The following is a 21,947-nucleotide window of genomic DNA, read 5'->3' as shown; positions in this document are numbered from 1 at the left end:
TTTTAAAATAATTATAAATATACAGTGCATTTTATCTCATAATTTGTTCCAAATATGACATCGAAATTACACATGAAATTAAAGCTTTTTTTTTTTTTAAACTGTGGGGTTAGAAGTTCATTAGAGCTGATGTGGGGTTTTTTTTCAAGGTTGCAGCATAACACTAGTTTAAGCAGGTCTAAATTCTCCCCTTTATTCTGCTATGAAAAATCCAAAGTATTTACAAATGTAACAACAATAATTGTAAAATATTGTAGTTCTTATCAACACAAGAAAAAGTTTGCACAATACAGTTTTGGTTAAAAAGTTAATGTAAAAGCCATGTTTGACATGAGCAAATATGCTCAGAATTATCTGTCAAGGCATCCTTCTCCTGCCTAGTCTTTTTCCAGATTTTAAGATTTGATCTATACTGGCTGGGTGGAGATGGTGCAGCTCTCCTGCACCAGAGCAACTTCATCTGGGCATAGAATTATGCCAAGCTTGTACACTTGCGCATTGTCGTTAGAAAGGATCTTTCACGATCCTTTCCAACCACTGACGACTACACGACACATGAAGGAGTAGTATACATACAGCACTGTTCTGCTCTATGGAGAGGGGGAGAAAGACGGAGTGGCACCCCACATGCGGGCTCTCCCCCTTCACTTCCATTAGGATCGTTTGTCGTCCATTGTCTGTAGACTGTAGGTTGTTCGGATGATGGACGACGAGCGCTGTACACACGTAAGATTATCGTCCGATATTGACCCTGAGCCGGTTTATCGGACGAGAACAAATGCACATGTGTACATAGCCTTAATCACACATGTGCAGCTCTGGATACACAAAAAGAAAAAAAAGTCCTGACAGACATACATTCTCTTTGATTTAATTGTGGAAACTATTCCCCTTCCTGTTCCTAAAATAGGCTTGCACAAAATAGGAGATGCAGTAGTCACATGAACAGGAGGGAACATTGCCAGTGCATTTGTATACCCCATGCAGACATTTCTCATAAATCCTTGTTTTATCTGGAAAAATCTCCCTAATAAAAGATAGAGAATGATAAAAGTTGACACAGTTTCTAACCCTTCCTCATGTCATCAAAAACAAAATACAAGGCTTGGGCTGAGTTGGGATTTAAACTACTTTTTGTGTGAATGGTAAATTACTATACACTTTAAGAACTGTGTTTCCATTATTTTTCTGTTTATAGCACTGGAAGATTATTTGTAGGTGCGATATTGACTTAAAAAACAATAAGGGTTTTAAAATAGCAGAACAGAAAATAATGTGACATTATTACTATAGAGGTAATAAATGTTTGCAGGCAATAAAACTCTGGGTAATATGATATGGCTGTATGTACTTTCTAATGACTTTATTTAAATACAAGTCCAACATTGTTCAATTAAGGGGAATCTGGAACGTCTTTTATCAAGCAACCTCTTCCGCTGTTTAATTCTCTGGGCTCTTTATCTAACCAATAGGGATTTTCAGGCAACTTTTGCAACAAATTATATTTTTGAGGTTACATTTTCATGAAAATTAGGCTAATTTTCATCAAGCAGCATTAACGTGTCCATGGATAATAAAATCTTATTATTTATGCTTCATGGATTATTATAGATAAGATATCAGGTACAAAAAAATATATATATCTTAGCTAATTTGGGTTATATGAGTAAACCAAACGTTGAGGGTACCTCACAGCTACATGGGGCAGGGTTGTTGATCATATATTTAACTGTAGACAATCAGTGAAAAAATAATATATTTGTGCTTTTATGCAAATTGTGTAATTGTCTCTGTAATTAACTGACAGTGACTGTAAATTACTCCTTAGCACTCCCTATCTCCAAATGACTAATCATGTGCAATTAGTGCATGTGGCATGTATGTGCATGGAGTTACCTATGATATGCTAATTGGTGCCCTTCCTTCTTTATAATTTAACAGATGAAAAGTTGATAAAATAAAATGTTTGCACACATAAACCATTCACATGAAAATAAAATGTTTCAGTTTTGCTCATTATTACCTATTAGGCATTTCTGGCAATGGTCCAGGAGCATCCCTATAAGAACATGCCACTGTCACTTTTACTCCAAGATTCTCCAGGCTGTATACTACTTATACTGTCAATGTTCCATCACTAAATGACGGACATGAACAACTACTGTTGTTTTGGGGGTGATATAGGGCAGCACGGTGGCTCAGGGGTTAGCACTCCGGCCTTTGCAGCACTAGGTCCCAGGTTCGATTCCCAGCTAGGACGTTATCTGCATGGAGTTTGCAGGTTCTCCCCGTGTCTGCGTGGGTTTCCCCTGGGTACTCTGGTTTCCTCCCACATCCCAAAAACATGCAGTTAGGTTAATTGGCTTCTCCCTAACAATTGACCTTAGACTACATTAATCACATATGACTATGGTAGGGAAATTAGATTGTGAGCTCCCTTGAGGGACAGTTAGTGACACGACTATGCACTTTGTACAGTGCTGTGTAATATGATGGCGCTATATAAATACTGTATAATAATATAGCAAGCCCTTTACTTCTTGGCCTTTCCTCTCTCCTCTCCATACAACATAACCGCCTGCACAGGCTCATTTGTTCTCTGTCACTGAACACAATCACTAAAGATTGTTTCTAGCAACAATTACAGAGTGTGTGTACAAAGCTTTACACTCTTCTGAGAGTAATAAATTAATATTCTTACATCCTATCTGCTGAATTTGGCAACACATTTTTATGGCACAGTTACAATTAATATGGAGGGTAATAAAACAATCAGAAAAAGAAAATGTTGAAAGTCTTTCTAGAGACATCATATTGTACATGATAGACAATGTACAAATGTTTGGCAAAATCTTTCACCGGAGACAAAAAAATGCAGAGTTGTATGTAAGAGAAACATTTATTTAAATCCACACGAGAACACAATTATACTAAACGTATCCAGTCAAGAAAAAAAGTCAAAAAGTGCAAGAAATGAAAACAGCAATGGTAGCTTTTCCTTCCAAAACACATTTTTTTTCATGCTGATACAGAAAGTGTACCAAAAAATAAGAGGTGTTCATAACACATATCTTCAATTTATTTGTAAAATCACTCCCTACAATATGTAATAAAATATTTCAGATTGGTGAGAAAAATATGTGCAGGTGATATTAAGTGATACAATATGGACTTACACTCCATCCCCCACCCATCCCAAGAATCGTTAGTTCATGTTCCAGGACTTGGTGAACCTAGCAGTGATCAAGGCAAGCATTTCTACTGTGTGTGTATATACCATTGTTTTCAAGATATTCCATTATTTTCAAGCAACAGCTGGCATAAAGCTGATGTTAAAGTGCTTAGTTTTATCCTTAAACATGAACAGTTCCATCTGTGATGCAGAATAGTATGTCACCAATCCCCTTTGAAAAATATGAATATGTAGTGAGTTCCATGTAGGCATTCTGCACAAAAATGTCAGCGGCAACTGGCATATATTTGGCCTCAAGTTTAGTATAAAAAAAAAATCCTTTTAGTAGAAATCTCCCATAGCTAAGATGGTAAGTTTTTATTTTTTTTTTTTTCAACAGCAGGGAGATTGTTCGCACATTTCAACACTTTAGTATTACAATTTTTGGTGTAAGGTCTTTTTATGTGAGAAGAAAAACATTCTTGATCCATGAACCTTCAATAGGTATAGCTGGTCATCATCACAGCTCCTGAAGGCACTGTGGGTCCACTGAGCAACATGTGTGGCCATTCTGTTGAAGGAAAGAAAAGTTTGTAACTATTTGGATGACTTCAGATAAAGTGCTACATACAGTATATAGTTGAAATGCATATTTACCAAGCCATTCTTTACAAAACTCTTTATTAAAGGTGTCTTTTTGTTTTGGAAAGAAGCCATTTCAAATTCTTTGATCACTTTAGGAAAGAATGTAAAATGTCTTCCTCCAAATATTGTCTCCTCTTTTGTAACCTTCTGCCTTCGACAGAAATTTTTACCCTCTGGCAGTTCAGGTAAATCATCACTTTTGTAAACTGTAAAACTATGTTCAGATTGGCGGTGAGATTGCAGTGTGGTCACGACTTTCTCACGGCAGTGAAATGGTTGCATCTACCCGTGGCAGCCCGTTAGAAAATGAATAGGGGGCTGCAGTAAGTGGCTAAGTACCATGGTGTGGGCAGTGAAGACTGTGGCAAGGTGTCAGTCGCCAGAAGCCACACAAGATTGCTTGCTCCAAACTGCCCTAAGGGCCCTTTCAAAATTGTGGTAAACCAAAGTGTTATACCGCATGCGTTGCAACTGCTTCCATCCAACTGTATTAGAGTGGTTATGAACCCCTTTGTGCATAAAGATGCATTTGCATCGCAATGAGGTTGTGGCATGGTCCCCAGGAGTAACATGTTGCATTTTGGTGGTAGTGCAGTAAAAGTCAACTGCATGGCCAAGAGAAAGGACAACACAAGCAAATATGTTGACCAGAAGTATGTTTTGCAACTGCTGGATGAATAGCAAAAGTTTGCTATGCACCTGGGAGCTGCTAAACTTGTGGTTTTCAGTAGCAAGTCTTCAAGTGGCCTAACTATATATCCTGTTCATTGAGGATCTAAACCATAGCTCTGGTTACAGAAAGCACTTTCATTGTGCACTTTCAGACATACATCTGTGGTTTTATTGACATCAAGACAAAAAAAAAAAATGACACCTTCCTTTGGGCACAGCAGATTTTTTAAATGCATATACAGTCAGGGTATTTATACTACAAATGCATCTGTTACTTACCTGGATAAGCACAAGTAAATCAAAGTGTAAACCAAAAATTAAAACGATCAGTTGTTTCAGGGATATGTGTTGCTGGTGTGGTATGTAAAGCTTAACTTTTTCTAGAAAAACGTAATCCTGCTCTTCTGCTGTGTCAGGTATGACCACTAACCAAAAAGGAGATTCAGCATATGGGAAGGTCACTTATGATGGACTTTTGCAGAATAACTCAGCATTTGCATAAAACCCAAGTTTATCATCTCTCATGATTTATGCTTAGTTATTTTTTTGTTATTATTATTTTAGGCCTGGCTTAAATAGCCCAGCTATAGGACAAGTTAATTTTAACTTGTATTTAATGATCGAGCAGCAATTTAGGATATATTATTTCATAACAATAAGAAAACACAGCAAAGAAAATATTTTACAGAGGTTATTTTATTTACAGAAATGATTTTTCCAAGATGTTGATAATCATTTGGAATGCATGTTACCTGAAACTGTTCTTATTTTGTTGTGGTCATATTTTTATCTGGCTGATATTGTCCTTTATGTCCTTTAATACCAGTATATCATCAGACTTGCTGAGACAGCAGGTTGATACTGGTTTAATCACAGTAACCCATCTTCCTCTATAAGTTGCATTTATAGTTATCATTTTTAAGATATACGGAGTGCCACATAGTATGGGCTAGGACCATGCAGCAATTTGATGTTTTTGGAAGACACAGCAAATATGGGCTTGGGGACAAAATGGTTTGTAAATCCATCCTTACTGCATATGAAGCAAGATTTCCAAATGGCATTAAAAAACATCTTCCTAAAGTGTTCAATATCCACATAATAAAACTAATATATATGGAAGCAAGTCGTTTATTAAATGATATTGATGTTTTAATATCCAGGACGGTGTATTCATTAAAATGCTATCACAGATAATGTTTAAAACATGAAGGAATGAAATGTCATCTGTGCTGATGCCCCCTTGTTCTATTGGCCAGTAAGGTGGGCCTGTTATCGTAATGTGCATTTATCAACATGAAATAAACTTGTTAGATTGTAAATGCACTTGAGGTGTAAAGAAAAACGTTTGTTAGGTAAAAAATTCAGGCACCTAATTTGAACAGAATTGTCTTAAAACAAATGTAACCCTAACCTAAAAAAGAATGTTTCTAAGATGCTAAGGTAGGAGTTCTGTGACAAATGAAAGCATATTGTTTTTTTCTAACAAAAGAAAAAGCTCTAATGTTGATAGCACAGCCATTTACTGCCTTGTCTGACAAGTTGAGAAGAAAAGAACTAACCCAATGGGACACAGCTAAATGTTGTAGTAACCAATACAAGAAACAGTGCCAATTTATATCAATGTAGCTAGCAACAAAGCCCAACACTGCAAGAATACACACATTTACATATGTGTATTAGATAAAAGCTTAGCCTAATATGTAAAACCGGTTGAATGTCTGGCAGGTAAAAGACATTTAGATAGGAATGTAAATACACAGGGAAGAGGATTGATATGTACGTACAATAGTGTTGAAGACTTTACTGGCAGCAGCATGGATTTTAAAATGAATCCTATCAGCAACTTGCAGTCAGAACAATTATTGGCAAAGAAACACTACTAAAGTCTTGCTCTTGTTGAGCAGGAGATGCAAGGCATGACAGTTTCTAAGGTCACAAATTGTTAACAAGAAGGAGATGTCTTACAGCATGGTGCAGGATGTGTTATACTTCAGGTTTGGAATGCTCAGGAAATGTTGTTGAACATTCAAGCAACCTGTCAAACATTTTAACTATAGGATAAAAAAAAAAATCTGTACAGGCAAAAGCTATTTCCTACAAAAACAGGACATTCAGCGCATCCAGATTAGCAGTAAAAAAACAATCTTGCTTCACTCCTCACACCTTTGTAATTGTCAGTTATATAGTTATATACCAAGTATCAAATGCAACATTGACCACAAGGACTACATTCATACCCACCTATTTATTTGTCTTCCTACTTTCTTCTTATAAAAGTAAAGTATACTTATAACAGCTTTCTTCTTTCCTAAATCCATAGGGACTATGGCTTACAATACTGTTTTTTAGCAGTAACTCCTCTATGTGGTTTTCCACATATAACAATATCTTCCCTACATTAGAACTCATGGGTCGGATGTTACTGGCTGATCACTTTTTAAAACAGGTGCAATATTTGCGATATGAAAATTAAACCAACAATTTCCATGGGGTGTACATTATACCCTTGTACCACCTTTCTGGGGAAGAAAGGATATGGAAAAGTGCAGTAACAAATAATACTAGCTTGATGTTCTAAAATGGGCTCCACTACTGAAATATAAACCTTCTATGGCAAGGGGCATATCTGACACACAGGATGACCGAATATACTTCCTGTCAATTGTGTTTGTTTAGCATCCACTAAAAGGCTACAACCATATATTCTGGTTTTAGGAATGAAAAAAGGAAACCACAAACTGCATTTCAATTTTTGGCAAAAATAAAGACCTGGTTATGGACTGTAGAAGCCGATCAGGTGAACTGTTGGCAGGGATTCTAAAATAACATTTTTAATCTTCAGTTTTACTTTGACTACAACACATTTGCCTGTAAAAAGTCAGACAAAAACTTGGTTGGTAAATTAATTTTGTCTTATTTTGTGTAGGGGAAGATGTTTTAAGAGGAAAACTTATCCAACTCTTCTGCAACCACTGGGCCTTATTCTGCTGCCCAGCACTCAAGAGATGCCAACAGAACACTTTATGTGTTTAAATTGAAATGCACCCCTATTATACTTTTATACAAAATAGTCATTAAAACAGGACTTCACCTAAAGATTTTTTATATTAATTGACCAACAGTTAATTAATGAAAAAAGTAGCTTTTTTATCGAATACTTTTCTTTAATGTAGCAGAATTTTTCAACCCACTTTTCTGTGAGTCAATGTAATGTATTCAGTCATTAGGAGTTCAGCAGGGGTCATGGTAGAAGACATCATTAATGTGATAACATTGGTGCTGCTCCCTACAGTACTTTGGACTGCCCATTGCTGCTGCAGATAGCAGGAGAAAGACCCTGGGTGTTATATACCCAGAGAGAAAAAAAATGGCTAAGATATGCATTTTAACAAGTAGGCATAGTCAGGTTTTGGCATAATTGAGATGTGCCTAAAATTTACTGGCCCTTTAATACAGTAGTAGAAAAAAATTGACATATCGATGCCCAATGTCAGTAAAATAGGTAAACCATCTCACCAAGCCTTAGTTACCAAAACAAAATTAAAGATAAAATAAAATTAAACATGGCATTCTGTCATGTTTAATCCAAAACAAAATTAAAGATAAAATAAAATTAAAGTGAGCAAGAAAACTATGCCTGTAATACAATGCTATTTAAATGAATATTTATGAACAACACTCTTTTATAGCATTGAGACTTTAAGATACACACATTCAGCACACATTTATTCTAAGGGTGACTTTCTATACTTTTTCTTGGAAATCTGCTTTTTTATTGTAACATTTTATGTGATGTTCCAAAAGAGACTTGAGATGCACATTTCCTAAAGCTACAATATGACAAAACTGGCTGACAGCTCTGAGTTCTAGAACATCCGATAAAAGACATATTCAAAATGACAATTTGTGTGCAGCCAGCCCTGAAGAAACGGGCGCCGTCTCCTGTGCAGCAAACCTGTTCGATAAAAACAATATAAACACCTTTCCTGCAACCTTCTATGACAAAAGTAATCATTTTTTAAAGGGAGCAACACCAACACTATGTATGGCATCTTGCCATGGGGTCCTCATATTATCTCTCTAGCTGAAAACACCTTACTTTATAGCTTAAAATACATGTTATATAATAGTGGCAACATTTCCTGTCACGCTGAATATTATGCATGGATACTGTGAAGCATAACCTGATGCTAGCAGGCTGGTATTAGCAAACAGCAGTAAGCTTTCATCTAGAACAAGGTTGTTGAAATACAGTCCTTGAAGGCCACAGTTTTTTTGTCTCTTTGTTAAACCTAGTGTACTAAATGTACTGTTGTCAGAAAAATACAAACGTGTGCAAATCCTGAACCCTCGAGAGCTTGATCTATGCAAAATCTGTTTTCCATTTCAAGTTGATTTACTAACACTTTTGGCATGAAGGTACCAATATAGTTTTTTTATTTTTTTGGTTCTGTGAAGAAGATAACGCAAACCATATATTATATATAGTATTTAGGATTTTACCTTGCACTGACAAAGTGTGCATTCTGTGCCATGTTTAATCCAAGAAGATCCCGTAAAGCGAACCACATTGGTTTCGTCGACACAAGTCTTTGTGATGTCATTGCGAATAATGTCCGCTTGACACGGGTCATTAATGCATCGTGGACAGCATTCGCTCTCAGGTACCACACTGAATTCACAGTCAACTTCTGGGCAAGGCAGAGGCCAGCAATCAACTTCTCCTTGCTGAATGAAAAAAAAAATGCATTTAGCATAAAATAATCCCTGAGATTACATAAAACAATTTTGACTTGGTTTACTAGCATTTGAGAGTCAACTGCCCTTTATAGAAGGCCTATCAGTATACACATGTAACAGCATCTTTCAAACTTGCCTACCCGTCTTCTTCTAACTCCTAAACCTCACTACTCTCAAACCAATCCATATTCCCCCTCCTACTGTGTGCTGCTTCCCCTCCTCTTGGATTGTAAGCTCTTCTGGACAGGCTCCTCTCCTCCTTGTGTCATTGTTTGTGTCAGTCTACCAACCCCTATTAAAATGTACAGTGCTGCATAATATGGTGGTGCTATATAAACACTGTCCAATAATAATCCGGTCTGACCAATGCCCCTGTACAAAGCATTGGGCAGACCTCATCTGGAACATGCAGTCCAGCTTTTGGCACCAGTTCACAAAAAGGATGCGGCTACACTTCATATAGGCAAAGCTGTTTTTAAAATATATTTGAATAGCATGGAGTTCGGATATTTGGATATTCAGTGAGTTTGAACCACTGTCAAGGTTTTTATCACTGTTCATGTTCCTGCTATAGAGATTAATTGATGGAGTTTAAAATATGATGGCAATAATTATATGCGTCATCTTACTGGCTATTTAATTTGTTCTATTTCTCCATAATTAAATTGGGGGTTTATACATTTACCACAGGAATGTTTATAATGAAGTTGAAGATTTCTTTAATGCAACTTAGGTTAGCCTGACATCATTGGCTCTTATACGCACCAAACATCTGCACTGCTGACAGTTTTGTACCCAGGTTTCTCCACTTTTATAAGTAATATCACCATTTTGATGCAGGCACTGACTACTGAGCCGTGGATCACATTCAGGACAGCAAAACAAGTCAACTGTTGGATTTTCGCAATCACAAACCATGCGACGACACATTACCAATCCAACCTGTAAAAAACGTATACACCTTAAGTTACAATCTGCCATAGTTATGTTGTAAAAGTTAGTTTTCCTTTGAAAATAAAAACTGACCTGGCATGAACACACTGAGCACCGATCATTATCCAATACCCAGATTTGCCCATTGTGCTTAATTTTGCCTTCATGTATACAATCACCAGAGCAATTTTTCCCATGTGGGCAGCGACAGTCATATCCACCATCCAAATTAAAGCAAACAGTATCATTATTGCAGCCGTGTCTTCCTGTTGAACATTCATCAATATCTGTAGAAAATACGGCAAATAAATTATATTCATTATACAAAAGGTCACTATTAAAAAGTTAGATAGTAACTCCATGAAACAAAAAAAAGGATATTGTAGGCCAAAATTTTAGTCATATTTATTTATAGCCATGTAAACTCAGATGACTGAGAATATTCTTGCTGAAGAACGATTCTACTAGTAATCTGCATAACAGTGAAAACATATAGTATTATGAATAAATACATAACCAACAACTTTATCTTCCTTTGTAATTTGTCATAAAAAGAACTAATTACGTATATATATATATATATATATATATATATATATATACACACACACACATATATATATATGTGTGTGTATAAGAAAATATGTATTATAAGAAAATAGTTAAAATTACGATAAAACTGCAAGTGCACTTGGTTTCTTTTCCGAATTTAGCTTTGTCATATTGCTGTGTAATAAACGCATGTACACCTTAAATCTGTAATGTCAGCTTTAGTCGCTGTCCATGGTACTGGAAACTAACTAGAAGCAATATCTATTTTACTCCACTGCATTTTTCTCTATTAAATTTGTAATATGTTCTAGAAGAGTTTTGCATTACCAGGCTTTTTTTGAAAATAGACAATCCCAACCATAAAAACGAGAATACCAGAATATAAACTACATTGACTTATCATCTGTACCCTTACTACAAAACTTGCTTCTCATTTATATAGGTAAGGCTCTTACATAAACAATTTAAGCCTGACAAGCACATAAACCTGCCATTATAGACAAAAGGAAGCTGGCACCGCTGATTATTTTCTTTTAAAATGTGACTTGCTTGACTGTCATGCCAACCCTGTAGCCTCAATACATTCTAAATCACTGACATTAAACATGTATATAGGTGAAGAATTCAGACTCGATTCCGCTGCTCTGTTTAGTACATGTTCTAGGTCTGTGATGCAGAGAATAAGGCAGATGTTGGCAGACAAGCTCATTTTTAGAAGGAGGTCAGCAGCAACCTATGTCTCTTAGTACAGGTTTTCTCTAAAGCCAGTGGTTGCAACATGAGGTACACATAAAATATGCAAGCCTTGCAAAGCTTGTGCTGCATGAAAACACTCATCAAGGTTCAACCAATCAATATGAATCCATTCTAATATTTACATAAGGGAAAACCAGTAAATCTTTTTAATTAAATCATTGCACTTAACAATAAATTCAGTGGATTTGACATCTGATTGCAGAAGTCAGCATGCAGAAAATTTACAAACAGCAGATAAATGAATTATTGGTCAGGTGACATTACACTTGTGTTCAAACAACAATTGAAGAGAGTGCTAAAATCCAATAAAATTATCAGCACACATATAATACATTGACATAATATTTTTACTGATACAATATTACCGTTTGTGTAAAAGAAACTAAAAATGGATTACTTAAAAATCATATATTCAGGCAATATATTTAGAAGATTTGCAGAGTTGTAAAGTCTACCATTGCTGATACTACTTTTTTTCCTGAAAAATATATTTTATAGTCATGACATCCCCACAGTATTTTTAGAACCCCACTCCAATTTTCTACAAATGGACGTTTTCTACAAAAAGACGTGGTAATTTTAAATGAAGTAGCAGAGTATTTTTAGTTTGCAAAGATAATTTTTACTATTTTTTTTAGGATGATATGTGAAAATATATATAACACTAGGGAACAATTTTGAACAAATTTTTGTTGACTTTTTAAAATCATGTCTAGCTCTGTTGTTTCTCGTTGTAGGTGCCTAAACAACCGTGATTCATTTTGTTATATCTGTTATATCATTTTTGTTATATCACCATTTCCAGTCAAAGGGCGAACATTAGCACATTTGTAGAGCAAGCCTATTTGGCATATTTCAAAGGTGAACTTGGTGATCAAGATAAGTCTTGGGCCCCTCATAAGGTGTCCTAACAGTGTGTCGAGGGTTTACGGATGTGGACAAAGGGAACACGTGATAAGATGCCATTTGGTATACCTATGGTTTGGCGAGAGAGAGGAGAACATTTCAGTGACTGTTACTGTTGTATAGTGAAAACTTCAGGATATAACAAGAAAAATAAACGTAACATGGAGTTTCCTAGTCTACCATCGGATATACGCCCAGTGGCTCATTCAGATGAAATCCCAGTGCCGGTTTTCATTACACTACCCTCTCTTGAAGAACATGAGTATGGTGATGAGCTAGGTGACAACAATGATGAGGAGTTTGTAATTGAAGAGGACTCTGTTCGTAAGGGATTTGATCAACATGAGTTGAGTGATTTGACACGTGATTTGGGGTATCGAAGAAGGCTTCAGATCTCCTAGCATCAAGACTGCATGAGAAAAACTGACTTGAAAAAGGAACAAAGGTATTGTACTTTCGAACCAGAGAAATTGCATTTCTGCAGTACTTTAGAACTGACAGTGGCTTTGTGTATTGCCATAACATACCTGGTTTAATGGAAGAAATGGGAATTTCAATCTATAACTCAACTGAATGGCAACTATTCATCAATAGCTCAAAGTGGAGCTTAAAGTGTTTCCTCCTTTTTTGCTATAACATAAAATAGCACTTCAACTATTACTGTACCAAAAGTTAAAGAAAAAATATTGTACTAATGCAGTGATACAAAGGAATCAAAATGTATTTAGTTTATTTCAAACATTTTGAACCTGTGCAAACCTCTACCAACCACTTTTGCCGTTCAAGGACAAAGCTGTCAATATGAAAAAGTGAGAGCATGTGGCTTTATTATGCAGCTGAGTGTGGTATATATCTCATTTGGATATTTTAATAGCCGAACAGGGCTAAATATTTGCACTGAATAAGATGCAAATTTATGCTAGTACCAGACAGTAGAATCATAGTTTGAAAACTAGTTACACACCAAGTTATTACACAGCATCAATAAACAGAGTTTACTGCTTTTTCTAGTATGTTGGAGAAGTCTCCTATACAGCCTGTGCTCTGCACCCTTATATTTACATTGCAAAGGGACTTTCCTAAGCATCCATGCAAAACCTTCAGCAATCTGGATTCTGATAGTGGCAACATTGTTGTCCGTTGTCAATTCAAGGAACTGCTTGGTAGATACAATTGTAGCAATTATAATTAACAGTACACCTTCCCAAATCGCAAAAGTGAGGATGGTTGCTAAAAATGATGTTTTTTGCTTGCATTTGGATGGCTAAAGTCAAGAAAGCAGTCACTAATGTGAATTAAAAATCCCTTGCAGAGTGATAATTCATTTTCCTTAGGTAACAGCCTAAACACCTTAGTAAATTAACCTCATAGTTGTAGAAAATACATTCCATAATATTCTATATGTAGGACATGTTACAAATCCTGGGATCCCAAGCTACTGCCACTGCCCAGTAGTTTCATCATGTCAGAAGAATGTCATCCTTTTTAGCATCTGTGATTCATACGTCCCAATTACTGCCTGTCACAGGAAACAATCAGTATCCCAAACACTGATGTGCTTCATCGTCATATGGGTGTGACCTTCATCAGAGTGGAACCTACATTAATCAGGTAGCTGCATCTTTCATACAATTTTTTTCCCCATCATCTTCCCCATCCTTGATTCCTCTTAGAGGTAAATGGTCCCTAGTAATAAGTATGATCATTTCCTAAATTATACCAACCAAAAAAGCAGGGAATTAGCCTTTTCCAATACATTTTTTTATTTTTATTTTTAATGGTGATTAAGTCAGAAACTCAAAGCAACCAATCAGAATTCAGGGATGTCAACTTTGGAGGACCGTTTTAGGGTAACAGGAAAGTGGGTAGCACCTTAGCAAAAATACCATTGATAAATTATGGATTTAGTTATGGTTTATTATGTACAATGCAATAGGAGACTTACAGACGGCACTGTGAAAAAAAAGTTGAGCAGACAGTAGAAAGTTGTGCAATATACTTCCTGAAAAAAGGTGCCAAAATCTGTGCCATGATACAAGAAAAGGGGTACCATGTGGTGTCCATGCAGACAATAACTTATTATTGGAATCACAACCAGCACACAAGCTAATGAACTGCTACTGTGCAACATCCATATATACAGAATAAAGACAGATAAGGAGAAGTTCACCAAGGATACACAACAAGAGAAATGGTACAGTATACATGCTTGGGAACAAAAATACCAAACACAAAACTACACCCAGCATACAGAAGACATTAAAAGATACTGTGTGATATTTACATTCAAAAAAAAGAAAAAACAGAGAACTATATGCAGTGTGTATAACAAAACAAGTATGCATTAGCAATATGAGAAACAAAGAAAGTAACCAAACAACAGGGTACACATTTACCGCATTGTATACATATGAATATATTATGATAATGATGATTCTAAAGGAGTAAAATCTGGTTGGTTTACTCTCCGGCACTAAAGACTTGCATTTGGGTAGGTACATGTTCCTAGGGATAGGCACTGAAATGCAACCACACGCCTTAGTGTGGCTAGACACTTCGACAAAGAGCTATTAAACAGGGTTGTAGGAGGTTAAGCTCTTCAGTTGTTTTTGTTTTGTTTAGCTGGAGAAAACATGTATTTGTGAAAAAAACATTGTCTGCTTTTAATGTATTGAATTTAAGCACAGATACATTCTGCTTAGAACCATTAGTGCCGTAGATGAATAATAGAATAAGGCAGTGATTGTGGTTGCTTGGCAACTTGCATACTGTAGGCTATAAAACAGTATGTAGGGTTCCTGAATGACAAAATCCTAGAATAATACTGAGTATATGTATATGAAATATGTTGGCTTATGCAATAAAGTAGTGCAAAGAGACATTGTAATGTGCAAGGTTTAGTAACCTCTAGCAGATTTTTTAGTCTATGTTATTCTTTCCCATTAGGAGCCAATTTCTGTTCAATTACTATAGGTCACAGCACTTTGCATATTACAGCTGCCCTTTGCATTGCCCTGAATAGGGCTGATGGGACTTACATATAATGGGAAAAAAAAGTTCTTTAGAGAATGGTAAAGCTGCTGTGAGCTACAGAGATTCGTTAATTGTTTCACCAATTCTAAACAAACACATGTGACTTCTAATTAATGTAACTGCATACAAATTACATTAGATATAGTATTTACATGCATTGTAATCATTTCCATTATACTGGAAACCACTGACTAGATGGCAAGCAGTATTCACTCTCTTAAATGTATTTATTTCAGAATCCTGCTACATAGTTCCTGACTTTGGAAGATAGTATTGTGTTTAGCTGGAAGCCAGTTGTATTTCATTTTATATTCTTGGAGGCCTATTCATCACCGGTAAGAATATAATTTGTACTTCAGATAGAAGCACTCCACAGTGCTACTCAGACTTTATTTATGTCAGTTTACAGAGCAGAGGGAACATTCCCTGTGCTGAAATAATGCATTTTTTACTTTAATCCCATTTCTCTCACTCCTAAATCTTGGACTAATGTACTGCTAAAACTATGCTGTATATCTGGATTTTACTTTTCGTGTTACAGAACAGTCTGATTGTAAATATAAAAATATCTCTGATTCATTTTACTATGATGCACTTATATCAAAGCATTTCACAAAGATGAAAAAGTATGCATTTAATGTATTTGTACTGTTATTATCCCATATAAACCCTTGAAGCACTTAGAATGTGAATACTGACCTTCGCATGACTCTCCACCCAAGGAGAACATCCCATTGTCATGGTAGCCATCTCTGCATTCACAGTGGTACCAGCCTGGTAGGTTAATGCAGTTAGCACGGCTGTCACACTGAACAAAACCTTCAGCGCATTCATCAATGTCTAATAAACACAAAAAAAAAAAAGTAATTGAAGCACCAATATACCAAGCTACATCATACATTTATTCTCACTTGTTAGGCGTGGGAGGGTGTTCAAAGACTTAACATTTCTATAACAACTGAGTTATAGTAAATTTTATCAACATATATTCATTATTTTAAAAAAATGCGGAATGTTTTTGTTGCCTATAACAATTTGTGGGATTCCAGCATAGCCAGCAGAATTTTGGTTGGAGGGGATAAGGATTAAATGTTCAGGTTTTTACTTCCGGGTTCTTCTTGCTCTATTGCTTTCTAAATAATACCCAATGAACAGTTTCAGGCTAAACTTATTACATCACGTCTGGAGTACACTCTTCATTATTCTATTGTATTTTCCATTGACGAAAACACATAATAAACACAGAAAATGTTTATAGGAGTGATAGAGTCAGTTGAGCTCAAAGCCTTGACCTTGGTGTCACCAGAGCAGGAAGTGAGAGGACATCTCCCAACAGAGGCTCCAACCTCCTGACCAGAACATATGCTTCCCTGCTGCCATCATCTGCTGAAATCCCAATGAGAATATTCATAAAATCATGTGACCTTGACTACTTCTTATAATACAAACCTACCATGAAAGAAATATGGTGTCTTTATTACCTTCTAATCGCTAGATGCCTGTGAATGACTGGCTTCAATAAACACAAAACTGGAACAAGAAAACTGAAAATAAGCGCCAGTAACGTTGGAATTCCTTATATCTTTACGTGTTCCAGTTCAATGACTCATGAAGCTTTGAAACCAAAGCATTAGCATGAAAGCAAGGAAGCTATAATTCCCAATAGGAGAGTTTAGCAATGGTTGCCTACATAATTTTCTCATTATTAGTGTACTTTATGCTTCAATCAGTTCAAATGGTGGGTATCAATGTGCTGGTGCTATGTGTGTCTCCAAAAGAAGAGAGAACAGGAACTGCATCATTTACACCTGGTAATGTGAAATTCATATTTGCAACATCACATATAATTTGGTTGTTGTCTAAATTTTTATTTACCTACACAACATTTTTAATGCACATGGGCCAAACCTATATTTGAGGAATTGTACAAATAATGTTTTTGTAACATGAAAAATGTTATACAGAAAATGTAAACATAACTTAAATCTTCCTGAACAAGATAGAAGCCCCTGTATTGTAGAACATACAATATGTAACAAGTTAACTGGGCTCGCTGGAAAGTCTACAGCAGTCTCTGCATTTTCCAACCCCTGGTGGACCATTGGCATTATAAATCCAGAGTTTGGAGCATCTGGTTTTATAAAACAGGGGCCCACTAGATGTTTTTAGAGTTATGCTGAAACTGGAAATAGCAAATAACATCTGTTTCAAAAACATATGCTGATGCGGAAGGCAAGGCCAATCAATTCCCCATTGGATTGCGTAAAATTGCACCGGGGCACACTCAAATGCGGCTTCATCCTTATTTAGAATAAGATTTTAGCATTTTATGGAGGGCTGAAAATTAGGATGTATCTTTATTCCAACCCATTGTTTATCCAACTGCTGCAAACAAAAATAAATAAAATGTATTTATTGAAGACAGCCAAAGTCAGAGACTGTTACAATAACTCATCTCTGTGTTGGCACAATAAAGGGAAGTAGCCAGTGTTGGGCATCCCAGGAAAGATCTATTGTTGTATGTAGCCTAAAGTAAGATGATTTCACTCATAAGTGCACTTTGCTTGTCATTATATATATTCCTGAAGGGAATTTCCTCTGAGCTGTAACTCATTAGATGACCAGCTAAATTCTGGGCAGATAGTCACTGAAAACATTTCTTTGCTGAGACTCTTATATTTGCTGCCACAAATATATGTAATAAAGAAGACATCAGACATCAAGTAAATGTTTCCTATTAGCTGATTGCAAGCAATATATGCATTTACTTTAAGTGCACTGTCAGACCTACAAAATTACATCTTGAGAATTTCCATTTGCATGCAGTTTCTATTTGACAGTGCATAGAGTAGCATTCTAATGTCAAGCAATTTTAATGTATCATTATGAAAATGACTTAAACAGCTTCAATTTAGAGATTGTGAAATAATTGCTTATAAAACACAGTGGACTTAACATGAAAAGCTTTTCAAAATGAAAACATTAAACTAAAGTACAGTGCAAAGGATACTAATAGGGCTATACTGTTATCTGCTTCCAATTTTGCAAGTGGTTGTGTCAGCACTTTACTGATTGCCCTCCCTGAACCGTCTTTTTTAATATCTCTCTAAGCACTCAGAAAAATGAACAGTGTAGAAGAAATAGGAATTAAAGCTTTATGTACGTGCATTCATTCCATGCATACCCCCAAACAAACCATTTCTGAATTAGAGCATCCAATACATCTCAGTTTACATACAAATAGTAAACAAATAAAGTGAAGAATCAGTGCTTTATGTGGCTTATCATAATTGTATAGGTTTTATATGTATAAGACTTATGATTGATTTGGGTACATGAATGAGAATATGGATAGAAATAAAAATCAACAATGGGAACTGTGCAACCAACAATTCCATATACTGTGTAAAGTTCTGTACAAATGCTAAACAAAGATGTGTTGTGTGTACAGATTATCTGATCTGTAAGTTTTTCAAGTACAGCAATCTTTACTGAGAAACAAAAATAAAAAAGAGATTTTTGTATGGGGTCCAGAGCCAGATTGTAGATCTCTAGGGTAGGACACCACAGATATAGTGACATGTGGAGTGAAAGCAACAAATACTAAACTACAAAATGCAAATGAAAGGTTAATAAAACTGTGAATACCTCTCCCTATCCAAAGATAAGTTTTGGGTAAACTAATCCTCTGATTAAAATTCAATATTCTTTACTTCTTGCCAACATATTATATATTTAAATGATGCAAACTCCAACCTCCTTTTAATAAATGGTATGAAACAAGACACATATAGACACTTTATAATAGTGGCCTATAAAAGGATAAAACCCAGTTATTAAACCACTTTATTGTTTTCTAAAACTACATATTCATTATCTTCTGAGCAGATGAGGGTAGGACAAAATGATATTTCAATACTTGGAGCAGGTATTGTAATACTGGATGTGTAAAGTTATCTATAAGAAATGTGTGTATATATGAATACCCTTATAAACAAATACATTTTATATTACGTTTTTTTGCAAATTTCTATGAATAATCACATAATATATCAAACTTTCAGCTTTTTTCTTGACACAAGTCAAGTTACACAAGTATGTGAGTCGTACTAAAACTCATCTACCTGAAAACCCCTATATCATGCATTCAGTTTTGCTTTTCCTACAATTTCATTGTTTTTATTCTAATATTACCCCATATCCTAATATGCACACCGATTTGTCAATCCCCAATTTGGGGGAGTCTCAAACACAACCATTTTCATCCCAAAATGAAACTACAGAAATGTTGCTAGTTTCATGAGCACTAGTAATGTTAGACTTTTATTTTAAGGTATGCCCACATTTATGGGTAAATGTGCTATTCCCATCTCTTTTGTGTAAACAACATGATAAATTTGTTAAGCATAAACTGTTTTTAGCAGCTATGGAAGAACTTTGCTCTCATTTGCTATTTACCATTGTGAAATAAACACATTTTTAAAAATGTAATACGCAAAGCTTTCTGTTGGAAATATAACCTGGTTATAACAGCTTGCTAACACATTATACAAAATAGTGGAAAGTAAAACAAATATATATGTAAGGATAACGCAAACTATGAAAAATATGTAAGGTAATAATATATATTTCCATAATAATATCAGGTACTGTGTATGGACAGAAGTTATGCAAATGTACCACTAAAATTCAATGCTTGGTTACTAAGGTTATTTAACAATGTATTTTACAGATTTATTGCTAGTTATCAGAGAACATTATGCACTGCTATATAACATGGTAATAACATGGTAGTCCAGAAATGACCTGTGTGTGCTTCTCATAATCTTCACTCAACTCGCAGCATGAAAAATGAATGTTTTAATGTAATTTTTGCTTTCTCTATTGAATTCAGTTTGTGTAGGAGAGAACAAAGTGAGGTTGGTCAACTGAACTGTTGCTAGCATGCATCCTATTTGAGAACTGATTAGTGCTCATGGCCTATTGCATGGTATTAAATGCCACTGAAGGTGCAAAGCCTTACTATTTCTATATATTACCTTATATATCAGTAGTGAATTTCAAAATAAAATATTTGGCAGGAAGCCAAAGCCCTGGAATTGCAAAGAAAAGATATATGGCGCAAGTTACTAACATAGGCAAAAACACAAATACCAAGTGAGGAGGTAGACAGTTATCGATAATACATTTTTGATTGTGATCAGAGGAGTTCTAAAGATTGGTTCTTACATTTTTAATGATATTGGAGGATGGAAAGGAAGCACTGAGCCTCTTATGGATTTTTTTATTTAGTAACTCTGTCCTTACCCCTGTTTGATGGGCAAATAACCAAACACCAGCACCATCACATTAAAGTAAGAGAAGTCACATAGTCATGCATACCTGGAAATACCAGGCATAGTATTTGCTTTTCTCCTGGCAGGTAAACAGAGCAACGAGGAGGTAACAAATAGGTAAGTATATGTTGAGAGTGGAACAATAAGGCAAACATGTTGCATGGGCAACATATGGGCAAAACATAGATTTGATCTTAGAGAAGAAAAAAAAAAAAGAAAAAAGATTAAGAAGAGTCCTAATCTATTCATTTTGGGGTGTAATAGATACTAGATACTGTATGATTGTATTTGTCTGTATCAGTTTGTGAGCTGCCAGAAATATATTTGGAGCCCAGGAGTAACATAAAGGTCCAGGAATAAATTTTGCTCAGCATTGACCGCAGTACAAATACTTCAATATCACAGCTGGTCTACTTAGCATGAATTCATTTTTCTCCACAGCAAAATTAAAATATAAATGGTGCCCTGCGGACAAGTTTGGGCTGCTTCATGTCAACGCTTAAAATCAAGCAATCCTCCACTACCTTTGATAGTTAACTTTACTATCATTAAAATGTTGCATTAAATGATCAGTGTCCGTTTTCGGCTACATAGCCCTTTCTACAGAATACATATCTGTGTTCTTACAGTTCTCAACAGCTTATGTGAAATAGATATCTAACACTCGAATTTTTGTTATAGTATCCCTATGTATTAGAGAAGATATAGATATCTAACACTGAAATTGTTGTTTTGGTATGCCTATGTATTGGAGAATATAAAGACCAGGTGGCAATGGTGTGAAGAAAAACTTTTTTTGACGTAGGTTTTCTAAATATATTTTTTTCAAGTGTTTTAGAAGCAATACAAGTTGCAGTCACTTGTCAAAAAAATAAAAGACTAAATTAGGTTCACAATATCATAAATTCTACCTTAGGTCAAACTGTTAAGTGTTTTACCAGGTGTGTCTTAGCCAAACTTCTGGAAATTCATTATAGGAAAGTAGAGTGATATTTTGTCCTTTTTGGGAATGGTACCATGTAGCATTTTGGGGTTTCTACTATACCCTAAAAATGTATACTTTAAGGACAAGAAGCAAACACATTGCCTTTGATGACCATGAATTTACAGTGGTGGCTAGGAGAATGGCAAGATTTCCAGGCATTTAGAGGACCAGACAGAGGAAAGTTTTTCAGTTGAGGTAGGTACCTGGTTTAGCT

The 21,947-nt window shown here is 35.5% G+C and overlaps 1 protein-coding gene across 2 annotated transcripts in view; it reads right to left on the bottom strand.

Moving 5' to 3' along the window:
- Nucleotides 1-2,880: 2,880 nt before the first annotated feature.
- NELL2 (neural EGFL like 2) overlaps nt 2,881-21,947 on the bottom strand; it is a 133,280-nt gene continuing 114,213 nt past the window's right edge. For both annotated transcript variants that reach the window (XM_072401453.1, XM_072401452.1), the window contains 5 exons: nt 16,112-16,252; nt 10,259-10,452; nt 9,998-10,174; nt 8,996-9,220; nt 2,881-3,743 (listed from right to left, as the gene is read on the bottom strand). In XM_072401453.1, the coding sequence (XP_072257554.1) occupies nt 3,693-3,743; nt 8,996-9,220; nt 9,998-10,174; nt 10,259-10,452; nt 16,112-16,252 (788 nt within the window). In that variant the 3' untranslated portion in view covers nt 2,881-3,692. The remainder of the gene's footprint in view (nt 3,744-8,995; nt 9,221-9,997; nt 10,175-10,258; nt 10,453-16,111; nt 16,253-21,947) is intronic.

The sequence above is a fragment of the Pyxicephalus adspersus genome, chromosome 2, assembly GCF_032062135.1.
Source record: "Pyxicephalus adspersus chromosome 2, UCB_Pads_2.0, whole genome shotgun sequence".
NCBI classification, from domain to species: domain Eukaryota; kingdom Metazoa; phylum Chordata; class Amphibia; order Anura; family Pyxicephalidae; genus Pyxicephalus; species Pyxicephalus adspersus.
This window is presented reverse-complemented; position numbering and strand designations above follow the sequence as displayed.